This window comes from Castor canadensis, chromosome X (assembly GCF_047511655.1).
Source record: "Castor canadensis chromosome X, mCasCan1.hap1v2, whole genome shotgun sequence".
In the NCBI taxonomy this organism is placed as follows: domain Eukaryota; kingdom Metazoa; phylum Chordata; class Mammalia; order Rodentia; family Castoridae; genus Castor; species Castor canadensis.
In genome coordinates, this window is record NC_133405.1 from 103,038,056 (window position 1) to 103,060,353 (window position 22,298).

Genomic DNA, 22,298 nt, shown 5'->3' on the forward strand with positions numbered 1-22,298 from the left:
CCTGAGGTCTCAGTTGCAACTGCATTGCAGATTGGCTCTCGCTCTGCCCAATCCTGCCATCCTCACCCCCTTAAGTGCATTTCCTGAGTGCTGTCTCCAAAAACTTTCTACCCTTACTCTGCATCTCAGAGTCTGTTCTGAGGGAGCCCAATCTAAGACAAGAAGTGAACCAAGATACTAAGGCTGAATATCTTGCTCCTGCCTTATCAACAGGGGAAAATACAAATAGTACTAGAAATAAAATGTGCAAATCACACAATGCTTTCAAGAAGAGAATTCTTAGAAACCATCTAGTGTACCCTACCCTTTCCAAATGGGGATATTGAGGCACAGAACCAAAGTGATTTGCTCAAGGTATCACAAGCTAATTACATGAGAAACCTTGGCTCAGAATTTGTACCTGTGGCCTAGTCCAGCTCACTACAGAATTCCAGCATTTCATCCATTCCCAGGCAACCTTAATAACATGAGAGTTAAACCCAATGTTGAGAATTTGTAGTTTCAATAGTGCTTTTTGAAGCCTATCCTCCATAGACAATGCCTCATTGTGACCTCCTGCCATGAGAAGCCATTGAACCTTCTGAGTAGAACTAGCAGCTGAATGAATAGAGAAGCCAGGTCTGAATCAAGAGTGGTAGTGCACTTTATTAACAAACAAAACCGTACCATATAGGCAAAAATGTTACTTCGATGGCAAATCACACACATATGTATACTCCCACATGTAGAATGGGCAAATTTGGGACATGGAACATTAGGCACCAAGTTCACAAACAAAATGTGGTCACAATCCTCAATATTTTCTTCAGTGGAGTATAAGGCCTTATTAACAGTTAACTGTGACAAACAGATGAACTTTTAAAATCTAATTCTTGACCTTACTGTGGAATGAGGCCAACTCAGCCTTCAGAACTATGAAGGGGAGGCCTTAACAGAGTTAGGTTTTATCAACTTCTTAAACTGACTTTTGTTTCTCTGGTTCAGAGAAAGATCTATGGTGTCTTTGTGGTGGATGAGCTCACATATGGAGGGTGTTCTCAGCTCCAATTTCATATCTAAGCACATCTGGACTGCCATTCACTTTGATATCCAATCTGTAGCTTAATAGGGTTGATGTAAGTAGGATGAATTAATTGGTTTTCTAAAAAGCGAGAGAAGAGGCCTCTGGAGGCCTTCAACATTCACTACTTCAATATGTTAACAGTCTGATTACTGTTTAAACAATGTTGCCAGTTCATAAATTTAAACCCACATTTCCCAAGGTGTGTCAGGACTGAGTTAATCAGTAATTCAACAGAAACAACTGCAAGAGATTAGGAATGAAATTTCTCACAGTAGTTTGATGTAACAACGGGCAACGCCTTATGCACTGGAGTATAATCAAGACATTAAAAATTTTAAGTTAGTTAAAATGCTGTTGAATTGCAAAACAGAGTGGCATAAAAATCTAGCTCTTTGCTTTTAGGATGGGCAAAACTTTGGAAGACTTTAAGTCCTCCCATCAGGCTACAGAGACAAAAATTTGCATTTAGAGCAAGTTAATGTTGCAATAAATTTGGGTTGGCTTATTCCTCTGGCAATATTTTAATTCCTCTTAAATAAAAATATATTTATATTTTTAAAAAAGAAGTGTCTTATGGTTGAAACCTTTGGAAGATTTTAAAAAATCAGAGTTTTTCAAATGGGAAAGATAAGAAGTGGGCACTCCTAAGACAGAAAACTCAACCTTCATATATAAAAATAACTCAATTTTATGTCTGCTACAAAAACTTAATAACTAAAGAAAGTGAGGTTATCATATAGAGCCCTAATTTCCTTTCTGTATTTGATAGTTTCAATTAATAATAATCAGGAACTTCTGATGTGTATTTCAGTACTTATTTGAGAGAAATTGGCATGCTAATATTTAACCATGTTGAAGACATATGTAAGTTAAGAGATCTAACTCTATAGTAAGAAAAAAGAAAAACAAACAATATGCCCCTACTGTAAGGGCCTTCAGACAGCCAGGGACCACCTGATAAAAACAGAAAATGCTGCTTTCCTGAAATTGGCATAGAATGTTTTTACTGACAAGGTTCCATTCATCCCAGAAGAGAAGATGCCTATTGGAGTTGCTCTCACATGGAGCTAGTCAGGCAGGCCTCCTGGGGGACATTCCTGCCACTATTTTACTCTGCTCATCTGGAGAGCTGTATGAAAGACACCGCAAGTCAATTTAATCACTCAGTAAACACTCTCCCTTGTGAGAAATGGAAGAGGATATCATACAGATAAGCTAGTGCTGAGACTATATGTCTACAAAATGCACAGAAATTCCAAGTGCTCAGGAGATTTCTGTGGCAGAAGCCTATAAAATGTCCCCATCCTGGTTTGAGGGTCTGCATGTCCCTGCCCTCACACTGCTTTCATTTATTATTTCCTGAACCACAGTAGGAGCTGGTCACCCCAGGAAGCTGTGAACCTTTGGGCTCTGTAAGAACACTTTACAAGTCCCTAAGGACAGTCACAGGCTGGGCCTTAACCTACTTCACCTCTACAGAGAGAATGTCAAATGCTTTACTTCTGAAGTCAGCAGGTACTCTGCATTAAAAATAAGAAAAACAGGACACAAATTGTTTCTCAAGAACACTTCAACATTTTGAAATTAAGACACAATTACACAGTTCTGCTTTACCAATCAACACAAGCTAATCTACACAGAAAAGATGGAATTTGATCTTACTGAAATTAATTAGGTGATTCTTTGGGTTGTTTTTAACACACTGAGATTAATCTAAGGAGGGCTAAATCAAGTGCACTTAAATGGCCCAATGACACAGCTTGTAATTCGTCCACATTTTCTTTTTGTTGGTGATAGTGCTAAGGACGAGTAAGCAGGAAGACAGAGGGTAAAACTTTAGGATCGTGGGAGCAGCCTGAGTTTGTACAATATAATCCAGAGGGTAGTTATAGAGGTGGAAACACCAATGATTTTCAGCAGGCCAGGCACAGAAGGCAGATTTCTCTCCAAGAAGGTATGAGTGATTTCAATTGGTGGAACATCCTAGATGAATGAACACAGATCATTAGCAGAAGACTCTTGTGCTGACAAGGAGAAACAAAGCGTATGTGTAAAATCATGCATAGCTATCCCCTGAACAGTTGATTTCTATAATGAAATTATAGGCTAAAAGAAAGGAGATGTGAGTTTTATGTGCGATGACTAGTCTATGGAGATGGAGTAGCCAAACTTACCTTAGATTCAGGTTCTTGAATCCATATGTCTTTCTTGGCCACCTTCCCCAGAGCATTCAAGACCTTTTGAAAAGAAAGTAACCGTGGTATATGAAATAAAGTTGTATAATTTTGACAAACTCAAAGTCCTATTAGCCATAGGTAAGCCCCATGAGTGAAGGGCAAAGAAGTGTATATACAAATTCTATTAGTGCCAAGAACTAGACAGATGAATGGATAAAGAAAACATGGTACATATACAATGGAGTATTATTTAGCCTTAAAGAAGAATGACATCCTGTCATATGCAACAACATAGATAAGCTTAGAGGACATTGTGTTAAATGAAATAAGCCAGACCCAGAAAGACAAGTAGTACATGTTTTCGCTCATATGCAGAAGCTGAAAAGTGGATCTCATAGAAATAGAGAGTAGAACACAGGCCACCATGGGCTAAGAAGGTTAGCAGGAGTAGGGATAGTGAGAGAATGAATAATATACACCAAAACACAACTTGATAGAAGGAATAAATTTTAGTGTTTTATAGTATAGCAGGGTGAGTATAGATAACAACAATTTAGTGTATTTCAAAATAGCTAGAAGAGAGGATTTTCAATGTTCCAAAGAAACAATAAATGTTTGGTGTGAAGGAAATGCTAACTATCCTGATTCAATCATTATACATTAAATGCATGTGTCAAAATACACACTGAGTACTGATTATGTGTTGATGAAAACAGACACTAGTGTCCAGACTCATAAACATGGCATAAATCCATTTAAAGAAAGAAAGAAACAGAAAGACCAGATGTCAAAAATGTTCCCATGACTTAGGAGGAAGAGCACCTTGGCTTCCTTCCTTACCTCTCTAGCTGCCCGTTCTCCAGCCTCGACTGCTCCTTCCATGTAGCCACTCCATCGCGTGGCAGTCTCTGTGCCAGCAAAGTAAATCCTGCCCACTGGCTGTCGAATCACCCTTCAAGGGAACAAAAAGGTCACAAATACCTACCTGGGAAGGCACTGAAGGGAAATGAGCCAAACCTTGCTCTCATCTACTCCTGCAGAAGACAGGGAACTCAAATTATATAGAAAATGCCCATGAGATTGAGCCCAAAGTGAAAGGCTACTCTTTGCTTCCCAGGCCTGCACACAAGAATCTGAACTTTCAAACCAGGGAGAACCACACTGTCAGATCATTGAACACTAAAGGTGATGTTGACCTTTTCTAAACCAGCCAGAGTTGGCATATGAGAAATGCATTCAATCCACAGTCACATTTCATGGTGGTGTTTTCTGTTTGTAGTCCATTTTGCTCCCTGCATTGTCTCTCCTGGAGTATATTCTTCTTGGGATTATACACAGCCATGGAGTCCAGTCCCTGTATGTTGGGAGGGACTGTAGTGGCAAGGGAGGGAGATATAGAAGGTACTACTTAATATGAGGATATTAACTATCATTTCTGGCAGAAGGGATACCCAAGGGTTTTTATGGGTGTGTCTCCTGAAATGACAGTCTGTGTATAATTTCTCTGAACATTTCTGGGGGACCAGCTAAGGGCAAGGAAATGAGACTCTTTCTATAAAGAGGTCCTGTCAAAGAGAACCAAGGAAGGCCTGAACTAAATGGAGAACTGTTCCCTCCAGCCTTTTCATTGACTCCTGCCATATCTACAACCACTTCCATGAACTCTCCCAAGCTGCACATCCACCTACCCAAAGGCCTTCTCCTCAACCCAATAGTCCTCCTTTTTCCAATTTAGGAGACTTGCATTTCATCTCTTCCAGATTCTAGTCCCATTTTCCAGACTTCTATGATGACTCCAGAACTAATCCAGTTCACCAATCTTGTTATCACTAACAAAGGTTGTTTACTTCAGTTAAGAAAAATAGACAAAAAGCTCTGGAAAAGAACGGGTTCACAAGTGCTTCTTCTTTCTCAGTGGACAAATGTTACCCTTAACTTTCCAGCTCTCTCCTCTGGGAACCAGATGAAGGTACAATGCCACCTGTGTGACCAGACCATATTACTTACTTATGCTAAAAATGCCTCCCTTCCACCCCACCACCACATTGGTATAGTACACATAGGTGGGGAGGGCTGTGAATGAGTTCTAAATACCTGGTAGGAGACTGACACTTTGGGCTTCCTTGAATGTGGTATCTACTGTAACTGAACAAGTGGCCCTGGATACTATGCCTATGAGGCATAGACATCATGGCTACTAGAGATCAAGGGTTTTCAAAGTCAAGGTAGACCCTCAACTTTTGTGTGGACCTCATCTTCTCACACCTTAGCTGTATACAGTAAGGACTCCTCCCTCTGAAGAGAAGTATCTGATGCTCCTCTGTTGCCCACACAGATACATTGGATAAACACATCCAACGTCCTTCTATGTAGACTGGTACCAAGGAACCTTGGTGGTCATGTGAAACTAAATGTTAAGCTGAGCTCAAGAAGGCCCATTAGAGGACACAACAGTTTCTACATCTCACAAGTACTGCTCACATTTGGAGTCCTCCCCAGTGCTCTGCAATCATTCCACATGTTGATAGCCTTGTTTTTCAAGGAACATCCAGAAAGATACAAACTGACTATCTATCTGGGACTTGGAAACAGGAATGTCAACAATTTCTAGAATTCTCATTGAACGCAGTTGTCTTAAATGTGGTACAGGTCTTATAGTAATTGATGTAGTGATAGGCAGTACCTTCCATATTGAGTCATGATCCCAGGGGGGAAGTAGGCCGTGTAGCAGCCCCCCGAATACTGCTCCTCACACCAGTTCTTCTCTTCATAATGCACTGGCTGCAGTCCAGTGGGGGAGAAAACAAAGATGAAATGCTACCAGTCAACAATGAAGAATCTTATGCATTTCACTTTAAAATTAAAAAAATAAAAATGACCCTGCCTTTTAACTCTCCAAAGGGGAAACATGATGGTACCAAGTATCAAAACACTTTTATATTCCCAACCTCTTGACTAGGTAGTATTCCAATATGGGGGGGGGGCATCTTCATGCAGATTCTGAAGAAGTTTGAAGCTAAAAATTCAGGAAACCCCATCAACAACCAGATTATGGAAAGGTCTGCTTCAATCTCTAGAAATCTCTAAGCAATGTGCTTTACTTCCCCATCTACCCAGGCATTGCTTCTGAGGAGGGAGGAAGCAGGGGACAAGCACAGTGCCTGAGAAAGGCCTTTTCTGAGAATCTTTTTCCTAATCTGGAAATCGTTTCTATGATAGAAAAGTGTATGATGGAAATCCTGCTGAAAAGGAGACAATTAAGATGAAAAGAATTTCTTAGGGGACATAAGAGAACCTTCTCTGATTTCCCTAACACATTCTGAAAGTTTATTACTTGAACAGACATAATCCCTGGAAAGAGCTTCTGGCTACTGTGTGTTCTTCTGACATTCCTAAAGGAGTTGTGAATTGAGATTCCATGTGAGAAAATAAATTAGTATGACTTTGACTTGGGCAAAGAGTGTAGATTCAGTTTGGCTTGTGGACTATGTACTACTGTGCATTCAACAACACATGATCTGGAGTTTTATTTTACAGCAGGCATAGATGACACCAACAGGGGCACAGATGACACCAACAGAAGGGCGGGACCTCTGTTTGAGAACCAATCTTGCCCATCCTTGACATAATACCTGCAGCTCCAAGACTCTGATCACAACTGGTTCCAGTTATCCAGTGAACATTTAAACAACCCAAGGGAGCTGTAGCATCAGAAATTCCATGCACCTGATACCAGTTTTTAATGGCCTTTGGAATTGCTGAGATTAATCATACAAGTTAACAACTTCCCCTTCTATTCTCTTAAGACTATCTGGGAACTAGAAACTGCTTTACTTTACCACTTTGAGCAAGCAGAGCAGAGCTTGCTAGGGATTAAAGCTGTGTGTGGGGGGAATCTTACTTGTAAAGCTTCTTCAGATCCCAGAACTTTGGCATACAGCTCACAGATTTTCCTTTTCCTATTAAAAACAGCCAAAAAATTGTTAAGGAAGTAGTAACTGATGGGTATAGAATAAACACAGTGAGTTATAGGGTGCTTGGTCATGACTTTATAAAAGAAAAATGAAACTCAATGGTCTTCAGTAATCACACAAAACAAACAGTGCAATGAATCTCTGTACCCAGAATAACCTTCTGTGCCTCAGAACAGTCATTTGGTTTGGAGGGTCAACAGAATTTTTTTGAGGCAGGTCTATGGAGCTCAGGCTGGTTTAGAACTCACCCAGGCTGGCCTCAATCTCATCCCTCTGCCTCCTGAGTGCTAGTATTACAGGCATGTACCACCATGCCCTGCAGAATTTTCCTTCTTTCTTTTTTTTTTTTTTGGTATTGAGATTTAAACTCAAGGCCTACATCTTCAGCCACTCCACCAGCCCTTTTTTGTGGTGGATTTTTTCGAGATACAGTCTTTCGAACTATTTGCCTGGGCTGACTTCAAACCACTATCCTCTTGATCTCTGCTTCCTGAGTAGCTAGGATTATAGGCGTGAGCCACCAATTCTTGGCTTTTCTTTACTTTTTTGCCTCTGATTACCTACTATGATGTCTATTAGCGATAACAATGAGAAAAGAATAAATTCAATTTATATTTAGGAATTGATTCTATATTACTTTTTTGGTATGTGGATAATTCTAGAATTATCCCACTTATAAGTTTACAGCACATATGATGGTAAGTATCTTTTAACTATCCTCTTCTTATGTTTTAAATATCTACAAACATATAAAGCTCATACAATCTTTTTGGGAGGGGACAGTACTGGGGTTTGAACTCAGGACCTTATGCTTGATAGGCCGGCCTCCACCACTTGAGCCACAACCCCAGCGCTTTTTTGCTTTAGTTATTTTTTTGAATAGGTTCTAAAGTTTTTGCCTGGGGCCAGTCTTGAACCATGATCATCCTCCTACATCTCGCTTGTAGCTGAGGTTACAGATATGCATCACCACATCAGTTTATTTTTGAGATAGGGTCTTGCTAATTTTTTGCCTTGGATGACCTTGAACCATAATCTTCCTAATCTCTGCCTCCTGAGTAGCTGGGATTTCAGGCATGTGTTACTACACCAGCCTCATTTAATCTTTTAAGTATTCTGGAAGAGGCTTAGAGTTATTTCAGTCTAGAAATCTGTCACCTGAATTAAATGATCTGTGGACCAGGATACACTATATTCCAAAAGGTATCTGAGGGGTGGGCCCAATATGCTATGTGATGCTACCTGTCTATAGCTACCCTTATAATTCATTATATAAATGAATACTACAGAAAATGGCACATATTATGTCTGAAAAATCAGTAGTTATATTTATCTGAACTCTTCTCGAAAGAAGATACAATTTAAATTTACAACTACTCCTAGAGAAAAAAATTTTTTGAAGGCCTAATTTATTAAACTCATCCATTTTAGAAATGAATGGGTTTATTTCATGATTTAAATGAATAGGTTCACTCTTATCTAGTTATATATGTTCTGTATTTATGTTTTCCAGCCTTTATATAATTTTAAGCAAGTGAACGTGGCCTCAAAATATTTATTAAAGGGTAATAAGCAACTGGAAAAATATTTGTTAAAAATGAAGCAAAAGGTTTAATTCAAATTTGTAAAACAAGTATTAAAAGCTGGCAAGACAAATGGCCAAATTGTGTGTGTGGAAGGGGAGGGGTCAAGCTTACTGGTAATAAAAAGACACAGATTTAAAAATATATAATTTATGGGGGACGCGGAGGGGGTAGGTGGCCCAAACAATGTATACACATGTGAGTAAATGTAAAAACAATAAAAAATATACAATTTAATATCGTCAATTATGTTAGAAAATATTATTAAAATACAACCCCAATTTCCCTAAATAATGTGGGACAAAATCTAACCTGATAAGTCTTTGTAAATCCTCACCCTTATATCATTTATTTAACTCTCAGAACTTCTCTTGTATGAGTATAGAGGATTAGGTAAGGAAGAGGAGGTAGAATTATAAATGTTGCTAATTTCTATATCCTTTTCCCATGGAAGGTTTTAAGGGAGAGACACATGCCCTACTGAGATGAAGTCACAAGACATAGGTGGATATTTAAATTCCACGGAGAGTCAGGAAAAGTTTGGTTTCCTTCAAGGAGCTGTTCATATTATACATCAAAAAATCAAAGGAAAGGAAAAATGGGGAAAAGTCTCAGTACTGCAGTCCACCTCTCTGTTTTTTCTCTAATACAAACCTCATTTTAAGAGACAAGGAAGCTCAATGAGTTGCCAAGACTCCTTCAATATCACTCAGCTAATTAACGGCAAGGTAAGGTTCTATTCTTCTGAGTAGGTGCTCAATAAATATGTGTTGAATCAAAATCTATGCTCAGCCTATTTATGGTACCCTCTTTCCTAGGCTATGAAAAGGTGATGGACTCTTATTTACTTCATAAGAGTGTTAGAAGTAATAATTCAGACATTTTGAGTCAATAAGAAAATAAGAATATTGACAATTAGTATTCTAAAAAGCTTCAAAAACCTAACTTATTTTGTGGAAACAAAATAAAATCTCTATTAAAGTATAGTGGAACCTAAAATCCAATCAACCTGCACTGTAGTTAATATTTAAATCATGAATGATAAAATCAGTTACAATAGAAATATAAGGCTGGGCATGGTGGTGTATCTGTAAATCCAGCACTTGGTAGGTGAAGGCAGGTCATGAGTTTGAGGCCAGCCTGGACTACACAGCAAGATCTTGTCTTTAAATAAACAAATAAATAAATGAATAAATAAACAAATAAATAACAAAGGTTTCCCATCTGGATAAGACAGTACAGACCAGGGCTGGAGATAGCTCAGTGGAAGAACACTTGCTTAGTATGTACAAAGCCCAGGGTTCAATTCCCAGCACCCCCCCCACAGGAATATAAATCATTTACTATATTTCATATTATTACATGTGCCAAGGACAAGTTCACACAAGCACATCAAGAAATTATATCTGCCCCTCTCCTTCCTCCTACTAAAACTAATGTTTTCCAACAAATATATAAAGCAAGGATGTTGGACCAATGCATTTTCTTTTGATGCTGGGGATGGAACCAAGGGACTTGTACACACAAAACACATGTTCCATATTCTAAGCTGGAGCAATGCATTTATTGATTAGTTTGGCTCTAAAATTAATAGAATGTATTTTAAATGATGGCCCAAAGAGGTAATCATGCAAATCATCTTGTAGTTGAATTTATACAGTGGTTTCTAAATAAATCATAAATCACCTGAAAAGCTAGATAAAAAATACAAATACTCAGACTCCATCCACCTCAAGCCTACTGAATCATAATCTACAAGCCTAAGAAAATAGGCTTTGAGAGATTTCGATGCAGTCAGTTCTGGGAACCATTGCTCTTGTCAATGATATATTCAGTAAGGGTTTTGCTTTATAAGAACTTTAGAGAAGTTCAGCCAGTGTGTGGAATCAAAACCAAATGTCTAACTCTAGGCTGGTATTTATTTTATTATTAATAAGATGGGAAAGCAGTAAATCCAAAAGAAAAGGTCAAGCTTACTGTGATGTAATGAAAAAAATGTATGCGTTACCTGCTATTGCTGACTTTGTCACAGCTGCTATGGTTTGAATATATGTGTACTCCAAACTTCACATGTTGGAACTTAACCCCCAAGGTGATGGTGTTAAGAGATGGGACCTTTGGGGAAGTAATTAAGTCATGAAGGCTCTACCCAGCTTACACATTCTATGATTTTCTCTATCTATCTTACAGGAAAACACTACCTTTCAACCACTATAACATGAACACAAATATGTAAAATTTGATAATTTTCTATGCCCTTCACCCAAGTGCTGGCTTAAGGGAGCCATAGAAAAATACAGAAAAGTTGATTTTTGGGGATTGGAAATATTTGTGAAGTATTGTGCTTTTCCTGATGCTATTCTACTATTGCGAGTGCAACAAACAGAATATGTAAAGCTAACCTTTTATTGATTTCCAGATATTAATTCTTTACCTTATTTCTTTATGGAGCTTAGCAAGTCGATCAGCTTTCCGAGCAAGTATGAAGCTGGAGAAAGAAGGTACAACTGAATGATTAGTTAGTCATTTCTCTTGAGTTACCAACTACTCAACATTAATGAACTCTCCCAGACCTTCCCCCAAATTCCATACTGTCTTTGGGTTCCCTCTGTATCTTAAACCCTGCTAGGCTGGAACATGTTCTACAGACATTTTACTCCTAAAGTTTCACACAGTACTTGGTACACAGCAGGACATCAAATATTGGATGCATTAATGTTGCACTAAATGATTCTATTGACAATGACTATTGTCTTCTGCCAAATACTTGATAAGAGCTAGATAAATATTAACATGTATCTGTAGTGGATGCATGCCATGGTGGGTCCCTCAGACCCTACTTTAGGACCAGTAATCAGTGTCTTAGCTCACAGCTGAAACCTTCCCTGGAAATTATATTCGGTAGCAGAGAACTGCCTTGGTCAAGGTCCTGCCCCTCCCCAGAAGCAACTGTCACCCAATTGCCAGTTCTAGGGTGGAGCAGGTACCAAGGCCTACTGCCTTGGCTCAATTCAGGACAACTCCAAAGGGCATCCCAGCTTCAAACATTCCTATATGGGATGGCGAAGGCCATGGTTGGAATAACATTGAAGTTCAACTCTCGCTTGGCCTGATCCTGATTCCTCCCTTCCCCCATGGGTAGTAATTTCCAGAGCACTTCCCAATAAACCTTCTGCACCCAAATCTCCATGTCCAAAGTCAGCTTCCAGGAAAACTGACCAAATACAGTCCTCAAATAGAATAATTCATTAAAACTCAGTTACAATCTATCTGCTTCTATTTAGTCAAATAGATTCTACTTAGTATGCCAATATTAGTAATTACTTATATATTTTAAAGAACTAAATTGTGACATGAAATCCTTACTTATATTATTATGAGAAAGCTTTCAAAAATCCAAATGAGGGCTGGGGATGTAGCTCAGTGGTAAAGTGCTTGATTAACTTGCAAAAGGCCCTGGGTTCGATCTCCAGTACATCCCCCACCCCAAATCTAAATGAGCTAAAGGACAATGAAATTATTTCTCCATTTAAAAAAACTTAAAAACTTAAAAAAGTTTTAACCTGGGGATATAGCTCAAGTGGTAGAGTGCCTGCCTAGTAGGCACAAAGCCCTGGGTTTGAATCCCAGTACCAGGCTAGGTGCATGGTTCAAATAGGAGAGCATCTGCCTAACAAGTGCTAGGCCTTGAGTTCAAATCCTAGTACCAGCTATACAGGGAAGCACAAAGAGCATCATAGTGCAGGCCAGCCCAGGCATAAAGCAAGACCCTATCTCAAAAATAATCAATTCAAAAAGGGCTGGTGCAGCACAGCAACTAAGAGATAGCATAGATAAATGGGACCTCATAAAGCTAAAAAGCTTCTGTTCATCAAAAGAAATGGTCTCTAAACTGAAGAGAACACCCACAGAGTGGGAGAAAATATTTGCCAACTACACATCAGACAAAGGACTGATAACCAGAATATACAGGGAACTTAAAAAACTAAATTCTCCCAAAACTAATGAACCAATAATGAAATGGGCAGGTGAACTAAACAGAACTTTCTCAAAAGAAGAAATTCAAATGGCCAGAAAACACATGAAAAAATGCTCACCATCTCTAGCAATAAAGGAAATGCAAATTAAAACCACACTAAGATTCAACCTCACCCCTGTTAGAATAGCCATCATCAGCAACACCACCAACAATAGGTGTTGGCGAGAATGCGGGGAAAAAGGAACCCTCTTACACTGTTGGTGGGAATGTAAACTAGTACAACCACTCTGGAAAAAAATTTGGAGGCTACTTAAAAAGCTAAACATCGATCTACCATTTGATCCAGCAATACCACTCTTGGGGATATACCCCAAGATATACTTGGATATACTCCAGAGGCACTTGCACACCCATGTTTACTGCGGCACTATTCACAATAGCAAAGTTATGGAAACAGCCAAGATGCCCCACTACTGACGAATGGATTAAGAAAATGTGGTATCTATACACAATGGAATTTTATGCAGCCATGAAGAAGAACGAAATGTTATCATTCGCTGGTAAATGGATGGAACTGGAGAACATCATTCTGAGTGAGGTTAGCCTGGCCCAAAAGACCAAAAATCGTATGTTCTCCCTCATATGTGGACATTAGATCAAGGGCAAACACAACAATGGGATTGGACTATGAGCACATGATAAAAGCGAGAGCACACAAGGGAGGGGTGAGGATAGGTAAGACACCTAAAAAATTAGCTAGCATTTGTTGCCCTTAACGCAGAGAAACTAAAGCAGATACCTTAAAAGCAACTGAGGCCAATAGGAAAAGGGGAACAGGAACTAGAGAAAAGGTTAGATCAAAAATAATTAACCTAGAAGGAAATCAATGTGAGTCAATGCCTTGTATAGCTATCCTTATCTCAACCAGCAAAAACCCTTGTTCCTTCCTATTATTGCTTATACTCTCTCCACAACAAAATTAGAGATAAGGGCAAAATAGTTTCTGCTGGGTATTGAGGGGGTGGGGGGGGAGAGGGAGGGGGCGGAGTGGGTGGTAAGGGAGGGGGTGGGGGCAGGGGGGAGAAATGACCCAAGCCTTGTATGCACATATGAATAATAAAAGAAAAAAAAGGGCTGGTGGAATGGCTCAAGAGGCAGAGTACCTGCCTAGCAAGCAGCACACCTTGAGTTCAACATCCAGTACTGCCAATAAAAATAAAAAACCTAAACATACAAAAAAACCCAGTACCACTAAAACGTATTTTTCTCCTTCCCTTCCTTCTCTTCCTTGCCCTCCCTTCTCTCTCTCTCTCTCTCTACTCAGGACCTTATTTGAGTCATTCCTTTTTCTTTTAATTATTTTTCAGATAGGGTCTCACACTTTTTGTCCAGTCTGGCCTTAGACTGTAATCCTCCTACCTAGGCCTCCCACATTATAGATAGGTGTGTGCCACCATGCCTGGCTTGTTCTTTGAGATAGGGTCTTGCTCTTTGCCTGGGCAGGCCTCGAACCGAGAGCCTCCTTGCTAAGTAGTTAGGATTGCAGGCATGAACCACTAGTGCTCAGCTGTATGGCTTTTTTTTTAAAAGTCCTTTCCCAAATGACAGTTAGTGTTGGCTATTTCTGTCAAAGTTCAAGTTGTGGTTGAAATAGTCTCTTTAATCTTAAACTATGGACAAACATCCTTCAACTTTCTTTGGTGGTTATTGTGAAAATCAAACATGCTGGCTTTGTGTTGGGGACATTTTATAGTTCTAAAGTACAAGGTCTTTTCCAATTTCCAAAAGCTGATGGCTATTACAAACACAGTACTGAGAAATTATCACCTCTATCTTTGAAACTTTCATGGCTAAGTGCAAAGAGCAAAGTGGAGCTGATATATCTTAAAGGCTTTCATTATCAAGAACAAAGTTCAGGGTGCAGGCAAATGTCCTGATAAAGCAGGAGTAGCTGATCAACAGGTATGAAGGAGAAAATATAATTTCTCCTCAACTCATAAATTCAAAGTTGGGGCAGACTTACATAACAAAAGAAAAACAAGCAAATTTATTTTCACATGCGGTGCACATCAAAGTGGGAGACACTTTGGTGAAAAGTAACTCAAGGTAGTAGTTTATGAGTCTTGTTTATACTGTATATCTAACAAAGGCTAATAAATTTTAAAGGTTAAAAAAAAGCAGTTTTAGGCTTCCAAAGGTGGGAAACTGAGAAAGAAAATATATGGAAAGAGACACTAGTGGGGTAAAGTTGGCTTGCAGATTCCTATTACTGTCTGTGTCTCTGGGCTATTGAAGGGTTGTTGCCAGAAGAGGAGAATTTTCTTACCTCCTATCTTTAAGTGGGAAGGGAGAGTGGGAGGACAGAGAGACCTTGTGTCCTTGTAAATCTCTGTCCTGCTTTTAGGCAAACAAAGGCAAGACAGAGAGCTTTCGTGCATTAACTGTCCTCAGCTCAATGATTCTTCATATTTTGGAGAGATATATTCTAATCTCCCACAGGTACAAAGTTCCAGTTAGACTGGAGAAATAAGTTTTGTTGATCTTCTGTACAGTATGGTAACTATAGTTAATTAATAATGTATTGTATAGCTCAAAATAGTTAAAAGAGGATTTTAAATGTTCTTACCACAAAAAGGACAACTATTTTAGGTAATGAATATGCTAATGAGTCTGATCTGATCATACCGCAATGTAGATATGCATTGAAACATCACATTGTACCACACAAATATATACAATTATTTTTGTCAATAAAACAAATAAATAGATAAATAAAACAGATTAGAAAATCATTTTCTAGGAACTGCCTATATTACCACATTAATATCTTGAAGGGTCCTACTACACAGATCCCAGTTATAAAGCCAAAGCCACCCCAGAAGAGCAAATGTCACTATAATTCCCAAGGCAAGAAGAACATCAATCTTCTCCCATCTATATAATTGAACTGGTCTTAATTGATACTCTCCTGAAACCTATCCCATGATCTCCTGCTTTTCTCTAGCCTACAGAAGGTGATGTCAAGCTGCCAAAACTACCTGGATCCTTTCTTGCCCAGTGGGGCTAGAGATAAAGAGGATGTGTTGCTTCCATGGTCATTACATTGTAAGTATCTACACTTCTCAGGAAGTGTAGTGCTATTTTTTATGTTTTACAGCCAGTGAAGTGATTACAAAATGTATTGTTAGCAACCCAGTAACAGAGCCTGCTTCCAAAATCCCTTGGGACAGCTTCTTTTGTCTTTGTAATTTTCCTAAAATGACACTATGCACACTATCTCACTCTCCCTTCAGGCCCTGCCTGAAGGCATGCATTTCCCAAAGAGCAAAGGGAAAACCACCAGTCCCTAAAAGCCACGTGACTGCTCTTGAAGCTGTATTCTTTGCAGTGTGGGAGAACAGAGAGCTTTTAGTTTGTACATCAATTAAGGCCAAAGGGTAGGCAACTGGGAAGCTGTGATCCTTCTTAGCATTTCCTTTATGACAGTCCTAGTTCCTTCTCTGGGCCCCTAGTCCCCCAGCAGGAAGTTGCTACAGAAGAAGAAAGCTTTCCCCTTTCCCCCATCCTTGCACACAGCTCTCTTCTTCTGTGTACCATCTGTGTAATTCCAAGGGTAAAGGAAACACTGGTGGTAAAGGATAACTGTGGAGTGGCCAACCAGAGAAAGCAATATGCCATCCCCTCAAGGCCTGACCCAAAATTGAACCGTACCTCCTAATTGGTCAGTCATCTTGTATGTAACGTCTTACATTTGTTATGTATCAGGTGTTTGGAATGGAGAAAAAGATAAAACATAGAAACCCTTCATTTTTTATTGGATAAAACAGTTCTCTTTCCAGAATGATTGTTAGCATTCTACTTCTAGGCAAGATTCACCACCATACTGCTGATTTTTCCACTCCATCTGGAACATGTAAGTTTTATAAGAGAAGAAATATATGGGCACAAATTCAAAATGGTGTCAATTTTAGTAGTTTCCCAGTGTTCTTATGCCACCCCACATAAAATATTACTGTAAATCGTTTAACTAATGAAAACACAACAAGTTTTGTATGGTTATTTATCATTGTTTGAGCTGAATCACAAAATAATATACTTTGTCAGCATCTATAACAACACAATTTGGGAAATGCAGAACACCCAGCTCTAACTTACCCCATGATGGCAGGCACCGATCCATCTGGTTTGGTGTCATCCAGAGTGATTGCGATTGGAGCTTCTTCATCTTCAATGATCATGCAGCCACAATAATCTTAACGAGAAGAAAATCCACAGGGTATTGAGTTCAACCATACACACACACACACACACACACACACACAATGTATATAAACTATTTTAGTAAGAGGAAGGCAAATCTTACACTACTGGTCTTTGCCCCAACCCTAGAAGCAATTTCCTGTTAAATATACACACTATACAAGGATATCTATTCCTCCATGCATGTGGGAAATGACCCATCTCTATTACATTTATATAAAGGGCTCACAATCAGTACAAAGCAAAAATGGTGAGACAGCCCTGGATGCTTGGATACATGGGAAAAGAGAGGGATTTATTGGAAGGAGTCACCTCTATCAAGCCTGGAAATTCCTTGTGAGAAAGGATCCTGTTGAGTATGAACAGGAGATTATCAACAGCAGTCACCATATCTGGAGAGTCTATGAAGTGCCAAACCCTGCCTCATTTAATCCTCCCAACACCCTGACAGTAGGCATTACTGATGTTAGTAGGTAAATGAAGCCTAGGAATACCTGACTTCAAAGCAGCACTCTCCTCACAGGGCTCCTTGGCCTCATTCTGCTGATGAGGAGTGAGTGGTCTGGCAGGGAGCCAGGGCAATGGTGGCCCCACAACTCACTGGGGGTCTTCCTTTCCCTCCCATTGCCATCAAGTGCTCTTGGAGTCATTTTGTATTGCCAGAGGGTATAAAGAAATTGAAAGACAGATTTGCAATTCTTCCTCTACCAATTTGAAAGCATTTCCCCTTTTACAGTCAATGCCTCCTGTTCAATATTCCTAAAAGAATGTGTTTCCTTCACTTAATAAAGTTTAAACACAAATAAGAGCAGCCTACCCTTTTTCTTCCAGAAGGCTTCCCTGTAATACATCATGCACTTAATGATAGCCCCCATTGGAAGACGCTGAATTAACTGGTTTCTCTCTGGTGGAAGCTCTGGTTTGAAGTGGATCTTGGCAGTCAATGTCGGAGGGATGGCATTAATTACGTATTTGCACTAAAACACAAATATGCAAAATATCACCATAAAGATGAGCTACAATCTTTGCAGAGGATATGGAAAATGATCATTGATCGTTTTTGAATCACATGGAGCAGTAACAACATACAAAATGAGGCAACTGTGAGGCAACAAAACAGAATAAGGTAGGTCAACCAAGGCTAGTAATTTGGAAGACTGAAATAGATACATGCCAACATTAATCATACCACTGCTTGGATTATATTTGATTAGAAGCTGGAGGAGATGCAAGATCTATTTACTATAAGCAACTCTTTCCAAAAATTAATTACCTCATACAGTTCATGATTCAGTGTCTCTACAATGATGTTGTCACCTGACTGGTCAATATAGGTGACAGGACGGCTCAGCTTCACTCGATCCCCAAGGAGGTCCATAATCCGCTCACTCACTTGACCAGATCCACCTACAAACTTCCGTTCCTACAGGAGGAGGTAGACAGAAAAGGAAGATTATAAAAGCCTAAGGAAGGAAAGGAACAGTGGAATATTTGGTACACCAGAAAACCACAGCCAGACCTCCACCCTTGGCACACTTAACTGTTGGAAAAATTATTATGATAGAGGTAGAGTCTACCAAGGCACCTCACTTATCACCCTCTGCACAGTTTCTAACAAGGAAAAGCCATTAATTGTTTATAAAATCACAGACCAGAAAGAACTCTCTCCCTATGCCAGTGCTTCTCTGACCAAATGGAAATAGCAAGTCTGTGGACTTTAAATGCCCAAGAGTGTGGGTAGGAAGGGGAGGGAGCCGCACTTGTTCCAAGGGATGTGGTTTCTAACTTCTCATAGCTTCCTGAAGTTCCAGGTTAGGATTGTCTGGGCAGGAAAGAACATAGGTAGTGCCCATGCTATAGACAGCATGATCTAAGAGAATAGCCTCAGGATGCTCTTAGGGCTAGCCATGCCCATCAGTCATTACCAAATGAGGTTCCAGGGATCTGAATCTGCTCTTGAGTAACTTTTTGGAAAACTGTCTGAAGGTTTTGTAACAGAGGCAGAGGAGAAGGCTAAGTACCTGCTTATTCCTTTAGATGTTAAAAATAGCTCGATAGGATCAGAAGTGCTCTGCTCCCTGAGATCTGCTACATACACCATGGAAAGTTCTAGCTTAATCTAAGAAAGTAAGTCATCAACACAATGCATTTGGCAAGAATCAAGGAGAATACTGTTAAACTGTTAGAGAAGATTCTTTGAGTGGTTAGAAATACATGTTGGTAAACTGAGACATAGGTCACCACTGACAATGAGGTACTTCAATCATGAATAGCCATGCAGTAATTTTTGTACTTTTATAACTGGTTGCTGTTTTACTGACAATACCAAAGTTCTTCATAAAATGGCTCCCATAGTGGTTTAGACTTAATTTATTATTTGTCCTTCAAAAAACTGGTACCATTTAATGTATAACTTGACTTAGGTTTTCCAATTGCTTTAAATTTTAGTGTAGTGGAAAGACCACGAACTACTTCTATCTTCTTCACTATCATCCTTCCACCTTTAGTATTTGTTTAATTAAATTATAAAAGGAGAAACTTAAGTTCTTTATAGAGATATTGTGATAATGGCTTGAGATTCATAATTTGAACTTTACTTTTCAAGAGATCATGTAGGGTTTTCCTAGAAGTATTCTGGAACCTCTGAATGAAGGATATAAATAACAGACATGAGTCAAGATACCTCACAAAATAAATTATAGGTTAATAGGAGTAATACATGGTTTCTGCCTATAAGTAAAGACACTTAAAACGCATTTGCCAAAACTAGGGTTCCAACGAGCAGTAACTCTTAGTGTTACAAGAAAAAGTTGACTTCTGGTGATTTCTTAAGGAGAGGAATAGTTAACTTGGTGGAGATAGACAACACTTTATAAAATGCACTCAGAATTCTGGGATTCAGAGAACAGAAGTAAACAGCTACTAATTAAACTTCATCCTACCCAAGCATAATGTTCCTAAAAAAGAAACACTCATATTTTTTAGTTATAGGAGAACTTTGACATAAGTAATATTGGCATCTGAGGAATCAGGGAACTATAATTCTGGCTTTGCCACTGGTTTGTTGTGTGTCCAGCCAATGAATCAAGTGAGTTCACTCATTAGCAATGGAAGTAGTATGGACGCTTGACAAATGCAAGAGGACAGCAAAAATTTAGATCTGAACTATAGAATTTACTATGGAAAGAGTGGTCACAAATCATCAAATCACTTGTGTGAATTAGAAGAATAATCATTTCCATTCTATAATAGTTAACATAAAAGAATAACTGAGAAACAGATGTAGCAAAGCCCTGGTCTTATGTCTAGAAGAGAGATGATTTTAAGTATAATAATTCCACAAGTACTAGAATTTTTTGGAAATTAACTTCTTTTAGTAATTTAACTTCTCCTACATAAATAGCTTAATTTTTCCTACGTCCAAAAGGAAGGAACTTAATTCTCAAGACCTAATTAATTCAAAATGAAACATTCTTTGGCTGTCAACTTCTTTTCAGGAATGAAAAAAAGGAAACAAGATTTTTTCAGGCATGTTTTTTGAGATAATTTTACACTGCTAATTATTCATGATTGGAAATACTAAAGCAATTAAGACATTTCTCTGGGTGAGAGCAAAGTTACAAATAAAGTTTATTTCTGAACAGCTACACTGTACCTGGCCTCCATTGGTGATTGAGAATATCCGAGTAGTGCCACCACACTGCTTCACATACCACAAGAACCATAGTGCAGACACCTCATGGGGCTCAGAGGTCACATTGATGTTCACAAAAAGAGAAGCAAACTCCTTAGCAGTCCTATACAGGGAACAAGAGCAGAAGTTACGTGTTTCCAAAATGCAATGTAACACGATTAGAAAGTACTTCTATTGCTTTTGGAAAACAAAAAGGTCAGGTGCTCACTCCTATATTCCCAGCTACTTTAAAGGTAGAGCACAGGAACAGGCAAAAAGTTAGTGAGGCCAAACTCAAATAATAGGCTGGGACTGGTGGCACATATCTGCAATCCCAGCAAAGTGAGTGGTCATAGGTAGGAGGATCCTGGTCTCTGTAGAGAAAAACATGAGACCCTACATGAAGAATAGCTAAAGCAAAAAAGGGCCGGGAGTAGGCTCAAGTTGGTAGAGTGCCTGCCTAGCAAGCATGAAGCCCTGAGTTCAAACTCCAGTACCATCACAACAAACAGAAAACCTTGTGGGCTCAACTTCCTAAGGAACACATTTGTTAACTCCTGAGGAAAATAAATAGTATGGCGAGATGGTATCTTCCATGAAATGGGGGATTGCAATGAACAGCAGATGGTGTGGAAGGCATCTTCCAGGAACAGTCTAGATGGGTCATGGGGAGTGGCATGATAGAAAATGTCACCAAATTTCTAATTGCCAAGAAATTATGGGTTAGTTTCAAATGGCTTTGTCTAAAGGGTAAATATGCTTGCCAGGGATCACTGAGGACACTTCTTCTCAACTATTTTAATGAAGATCCTCACCACTTCATCTCCTTTGCTTCTACCCAGGTCCAGGGTACTGTACAGTCCTTCATCTAGACCATAAAAGTAGTAGCTCCTACCTAGTCATTCTACATCCCCTGTTGTACCTTTTGCCATCTTATACACAATGAGGACTTTTTAAAAAGTGCAAAACTCCAAAAACCTTTCTACTTAAAACCCTTCAGTGATAAACTGGGCGTGATGGTAAATGCCTGTAATCCCAACACTCTGGAAGTTGAGGCAGGCAGATCGCAAGTTCCAGGCCAATCTAAGCTACACAGCGAGACCCTGTCTCAAAAAAAAAACAAACCAAACAAATAAACAAATCCAAAACCAAACAAAACCTTCAATGGCCTAAAATGGAGAAAGGTTAAATCTTGAATGTAGCCAATATACATTGTACCACAGGGTGCTCAACCAGTACTCCAACCTTCCTTCCCTTACACAGCATGATCTTGCCATCTCTATGATCCAGGCACACTGACCATTCAGTTGCTAAACTTGCCAATCTCCTTCCCATCCTAGGGTGTTCACAAAAGCTGTTCCCCGTTCTCTCTGCCTTTCTAGGCAGATACCATCTCACACATCATTCACAGGTCTCCCTCTCCCACTCTATCCTGTGGGTCATTCATGGAAGATACCATCCCCTAACACAGTCTTCCCCATCTTCCCTCCCTGCTTTCCCTGCAGGTCATTCTTTAAAGATAGTATCCCCTTCACAACATCCCCTATGCCACCCAGTGGATCATTTCTGAAAGGTGATACTCCTCACTA

At 39.3% G+C, this 22,298-nt stretch overlaps 1 protein-coding gene across 1 annotated transcript in view; it reads right to left on the reverse strand.

The window, feature by feature from the left end:
- Positions 1-625: 625 nt before the first annotated feature.
- Positions 626-22,298, reverse strand: part of Maoa (monoamine oxidase A) — a 98,240-nt gene continuing 76,567 nt past the window's right edge. Inside the window, exons 6-15 of the mRNA XM_074063766.1 lie at positions 20,692-20,833; positions 18,310-18,459; positions 17,854-18,013; positions 16,932-17,028; positions 11,232-11,285; positions 7,142-7,199; positions 5,924-6,021; positions 4,081-4,192; positions 3,238-3,300; positions 626-3,046 (exon numbers count right to left, since the gene is read on the reverse strand). Coding sequence (XP_073919867.1) covers positions 2,900-3,046; positions 3,238-3,300; positions 4,081-4,192; positions 5,924-6,021; positions 7,142-7,199; positions 11,232-11,285; positions 16,932-17,028; positions 17,854-18,013; positions 18,310-18,459; positions 20,692-20,833 — 1,081 coding nt within the window. The 3' untranslated portion in view covers positions 626-2,899. The remainder of the gene's footprint in view (positions 3,047-3,237; positions 3,301-4,080; positions 4,193-5,923; positions 6,022-7,141; positions 7,200-11,231; positions 11,286-16,931; positions 17,029-17,853; positions 18,014-18,309; positions 18,460-20,691; positions 20,834-22,298) is intronic.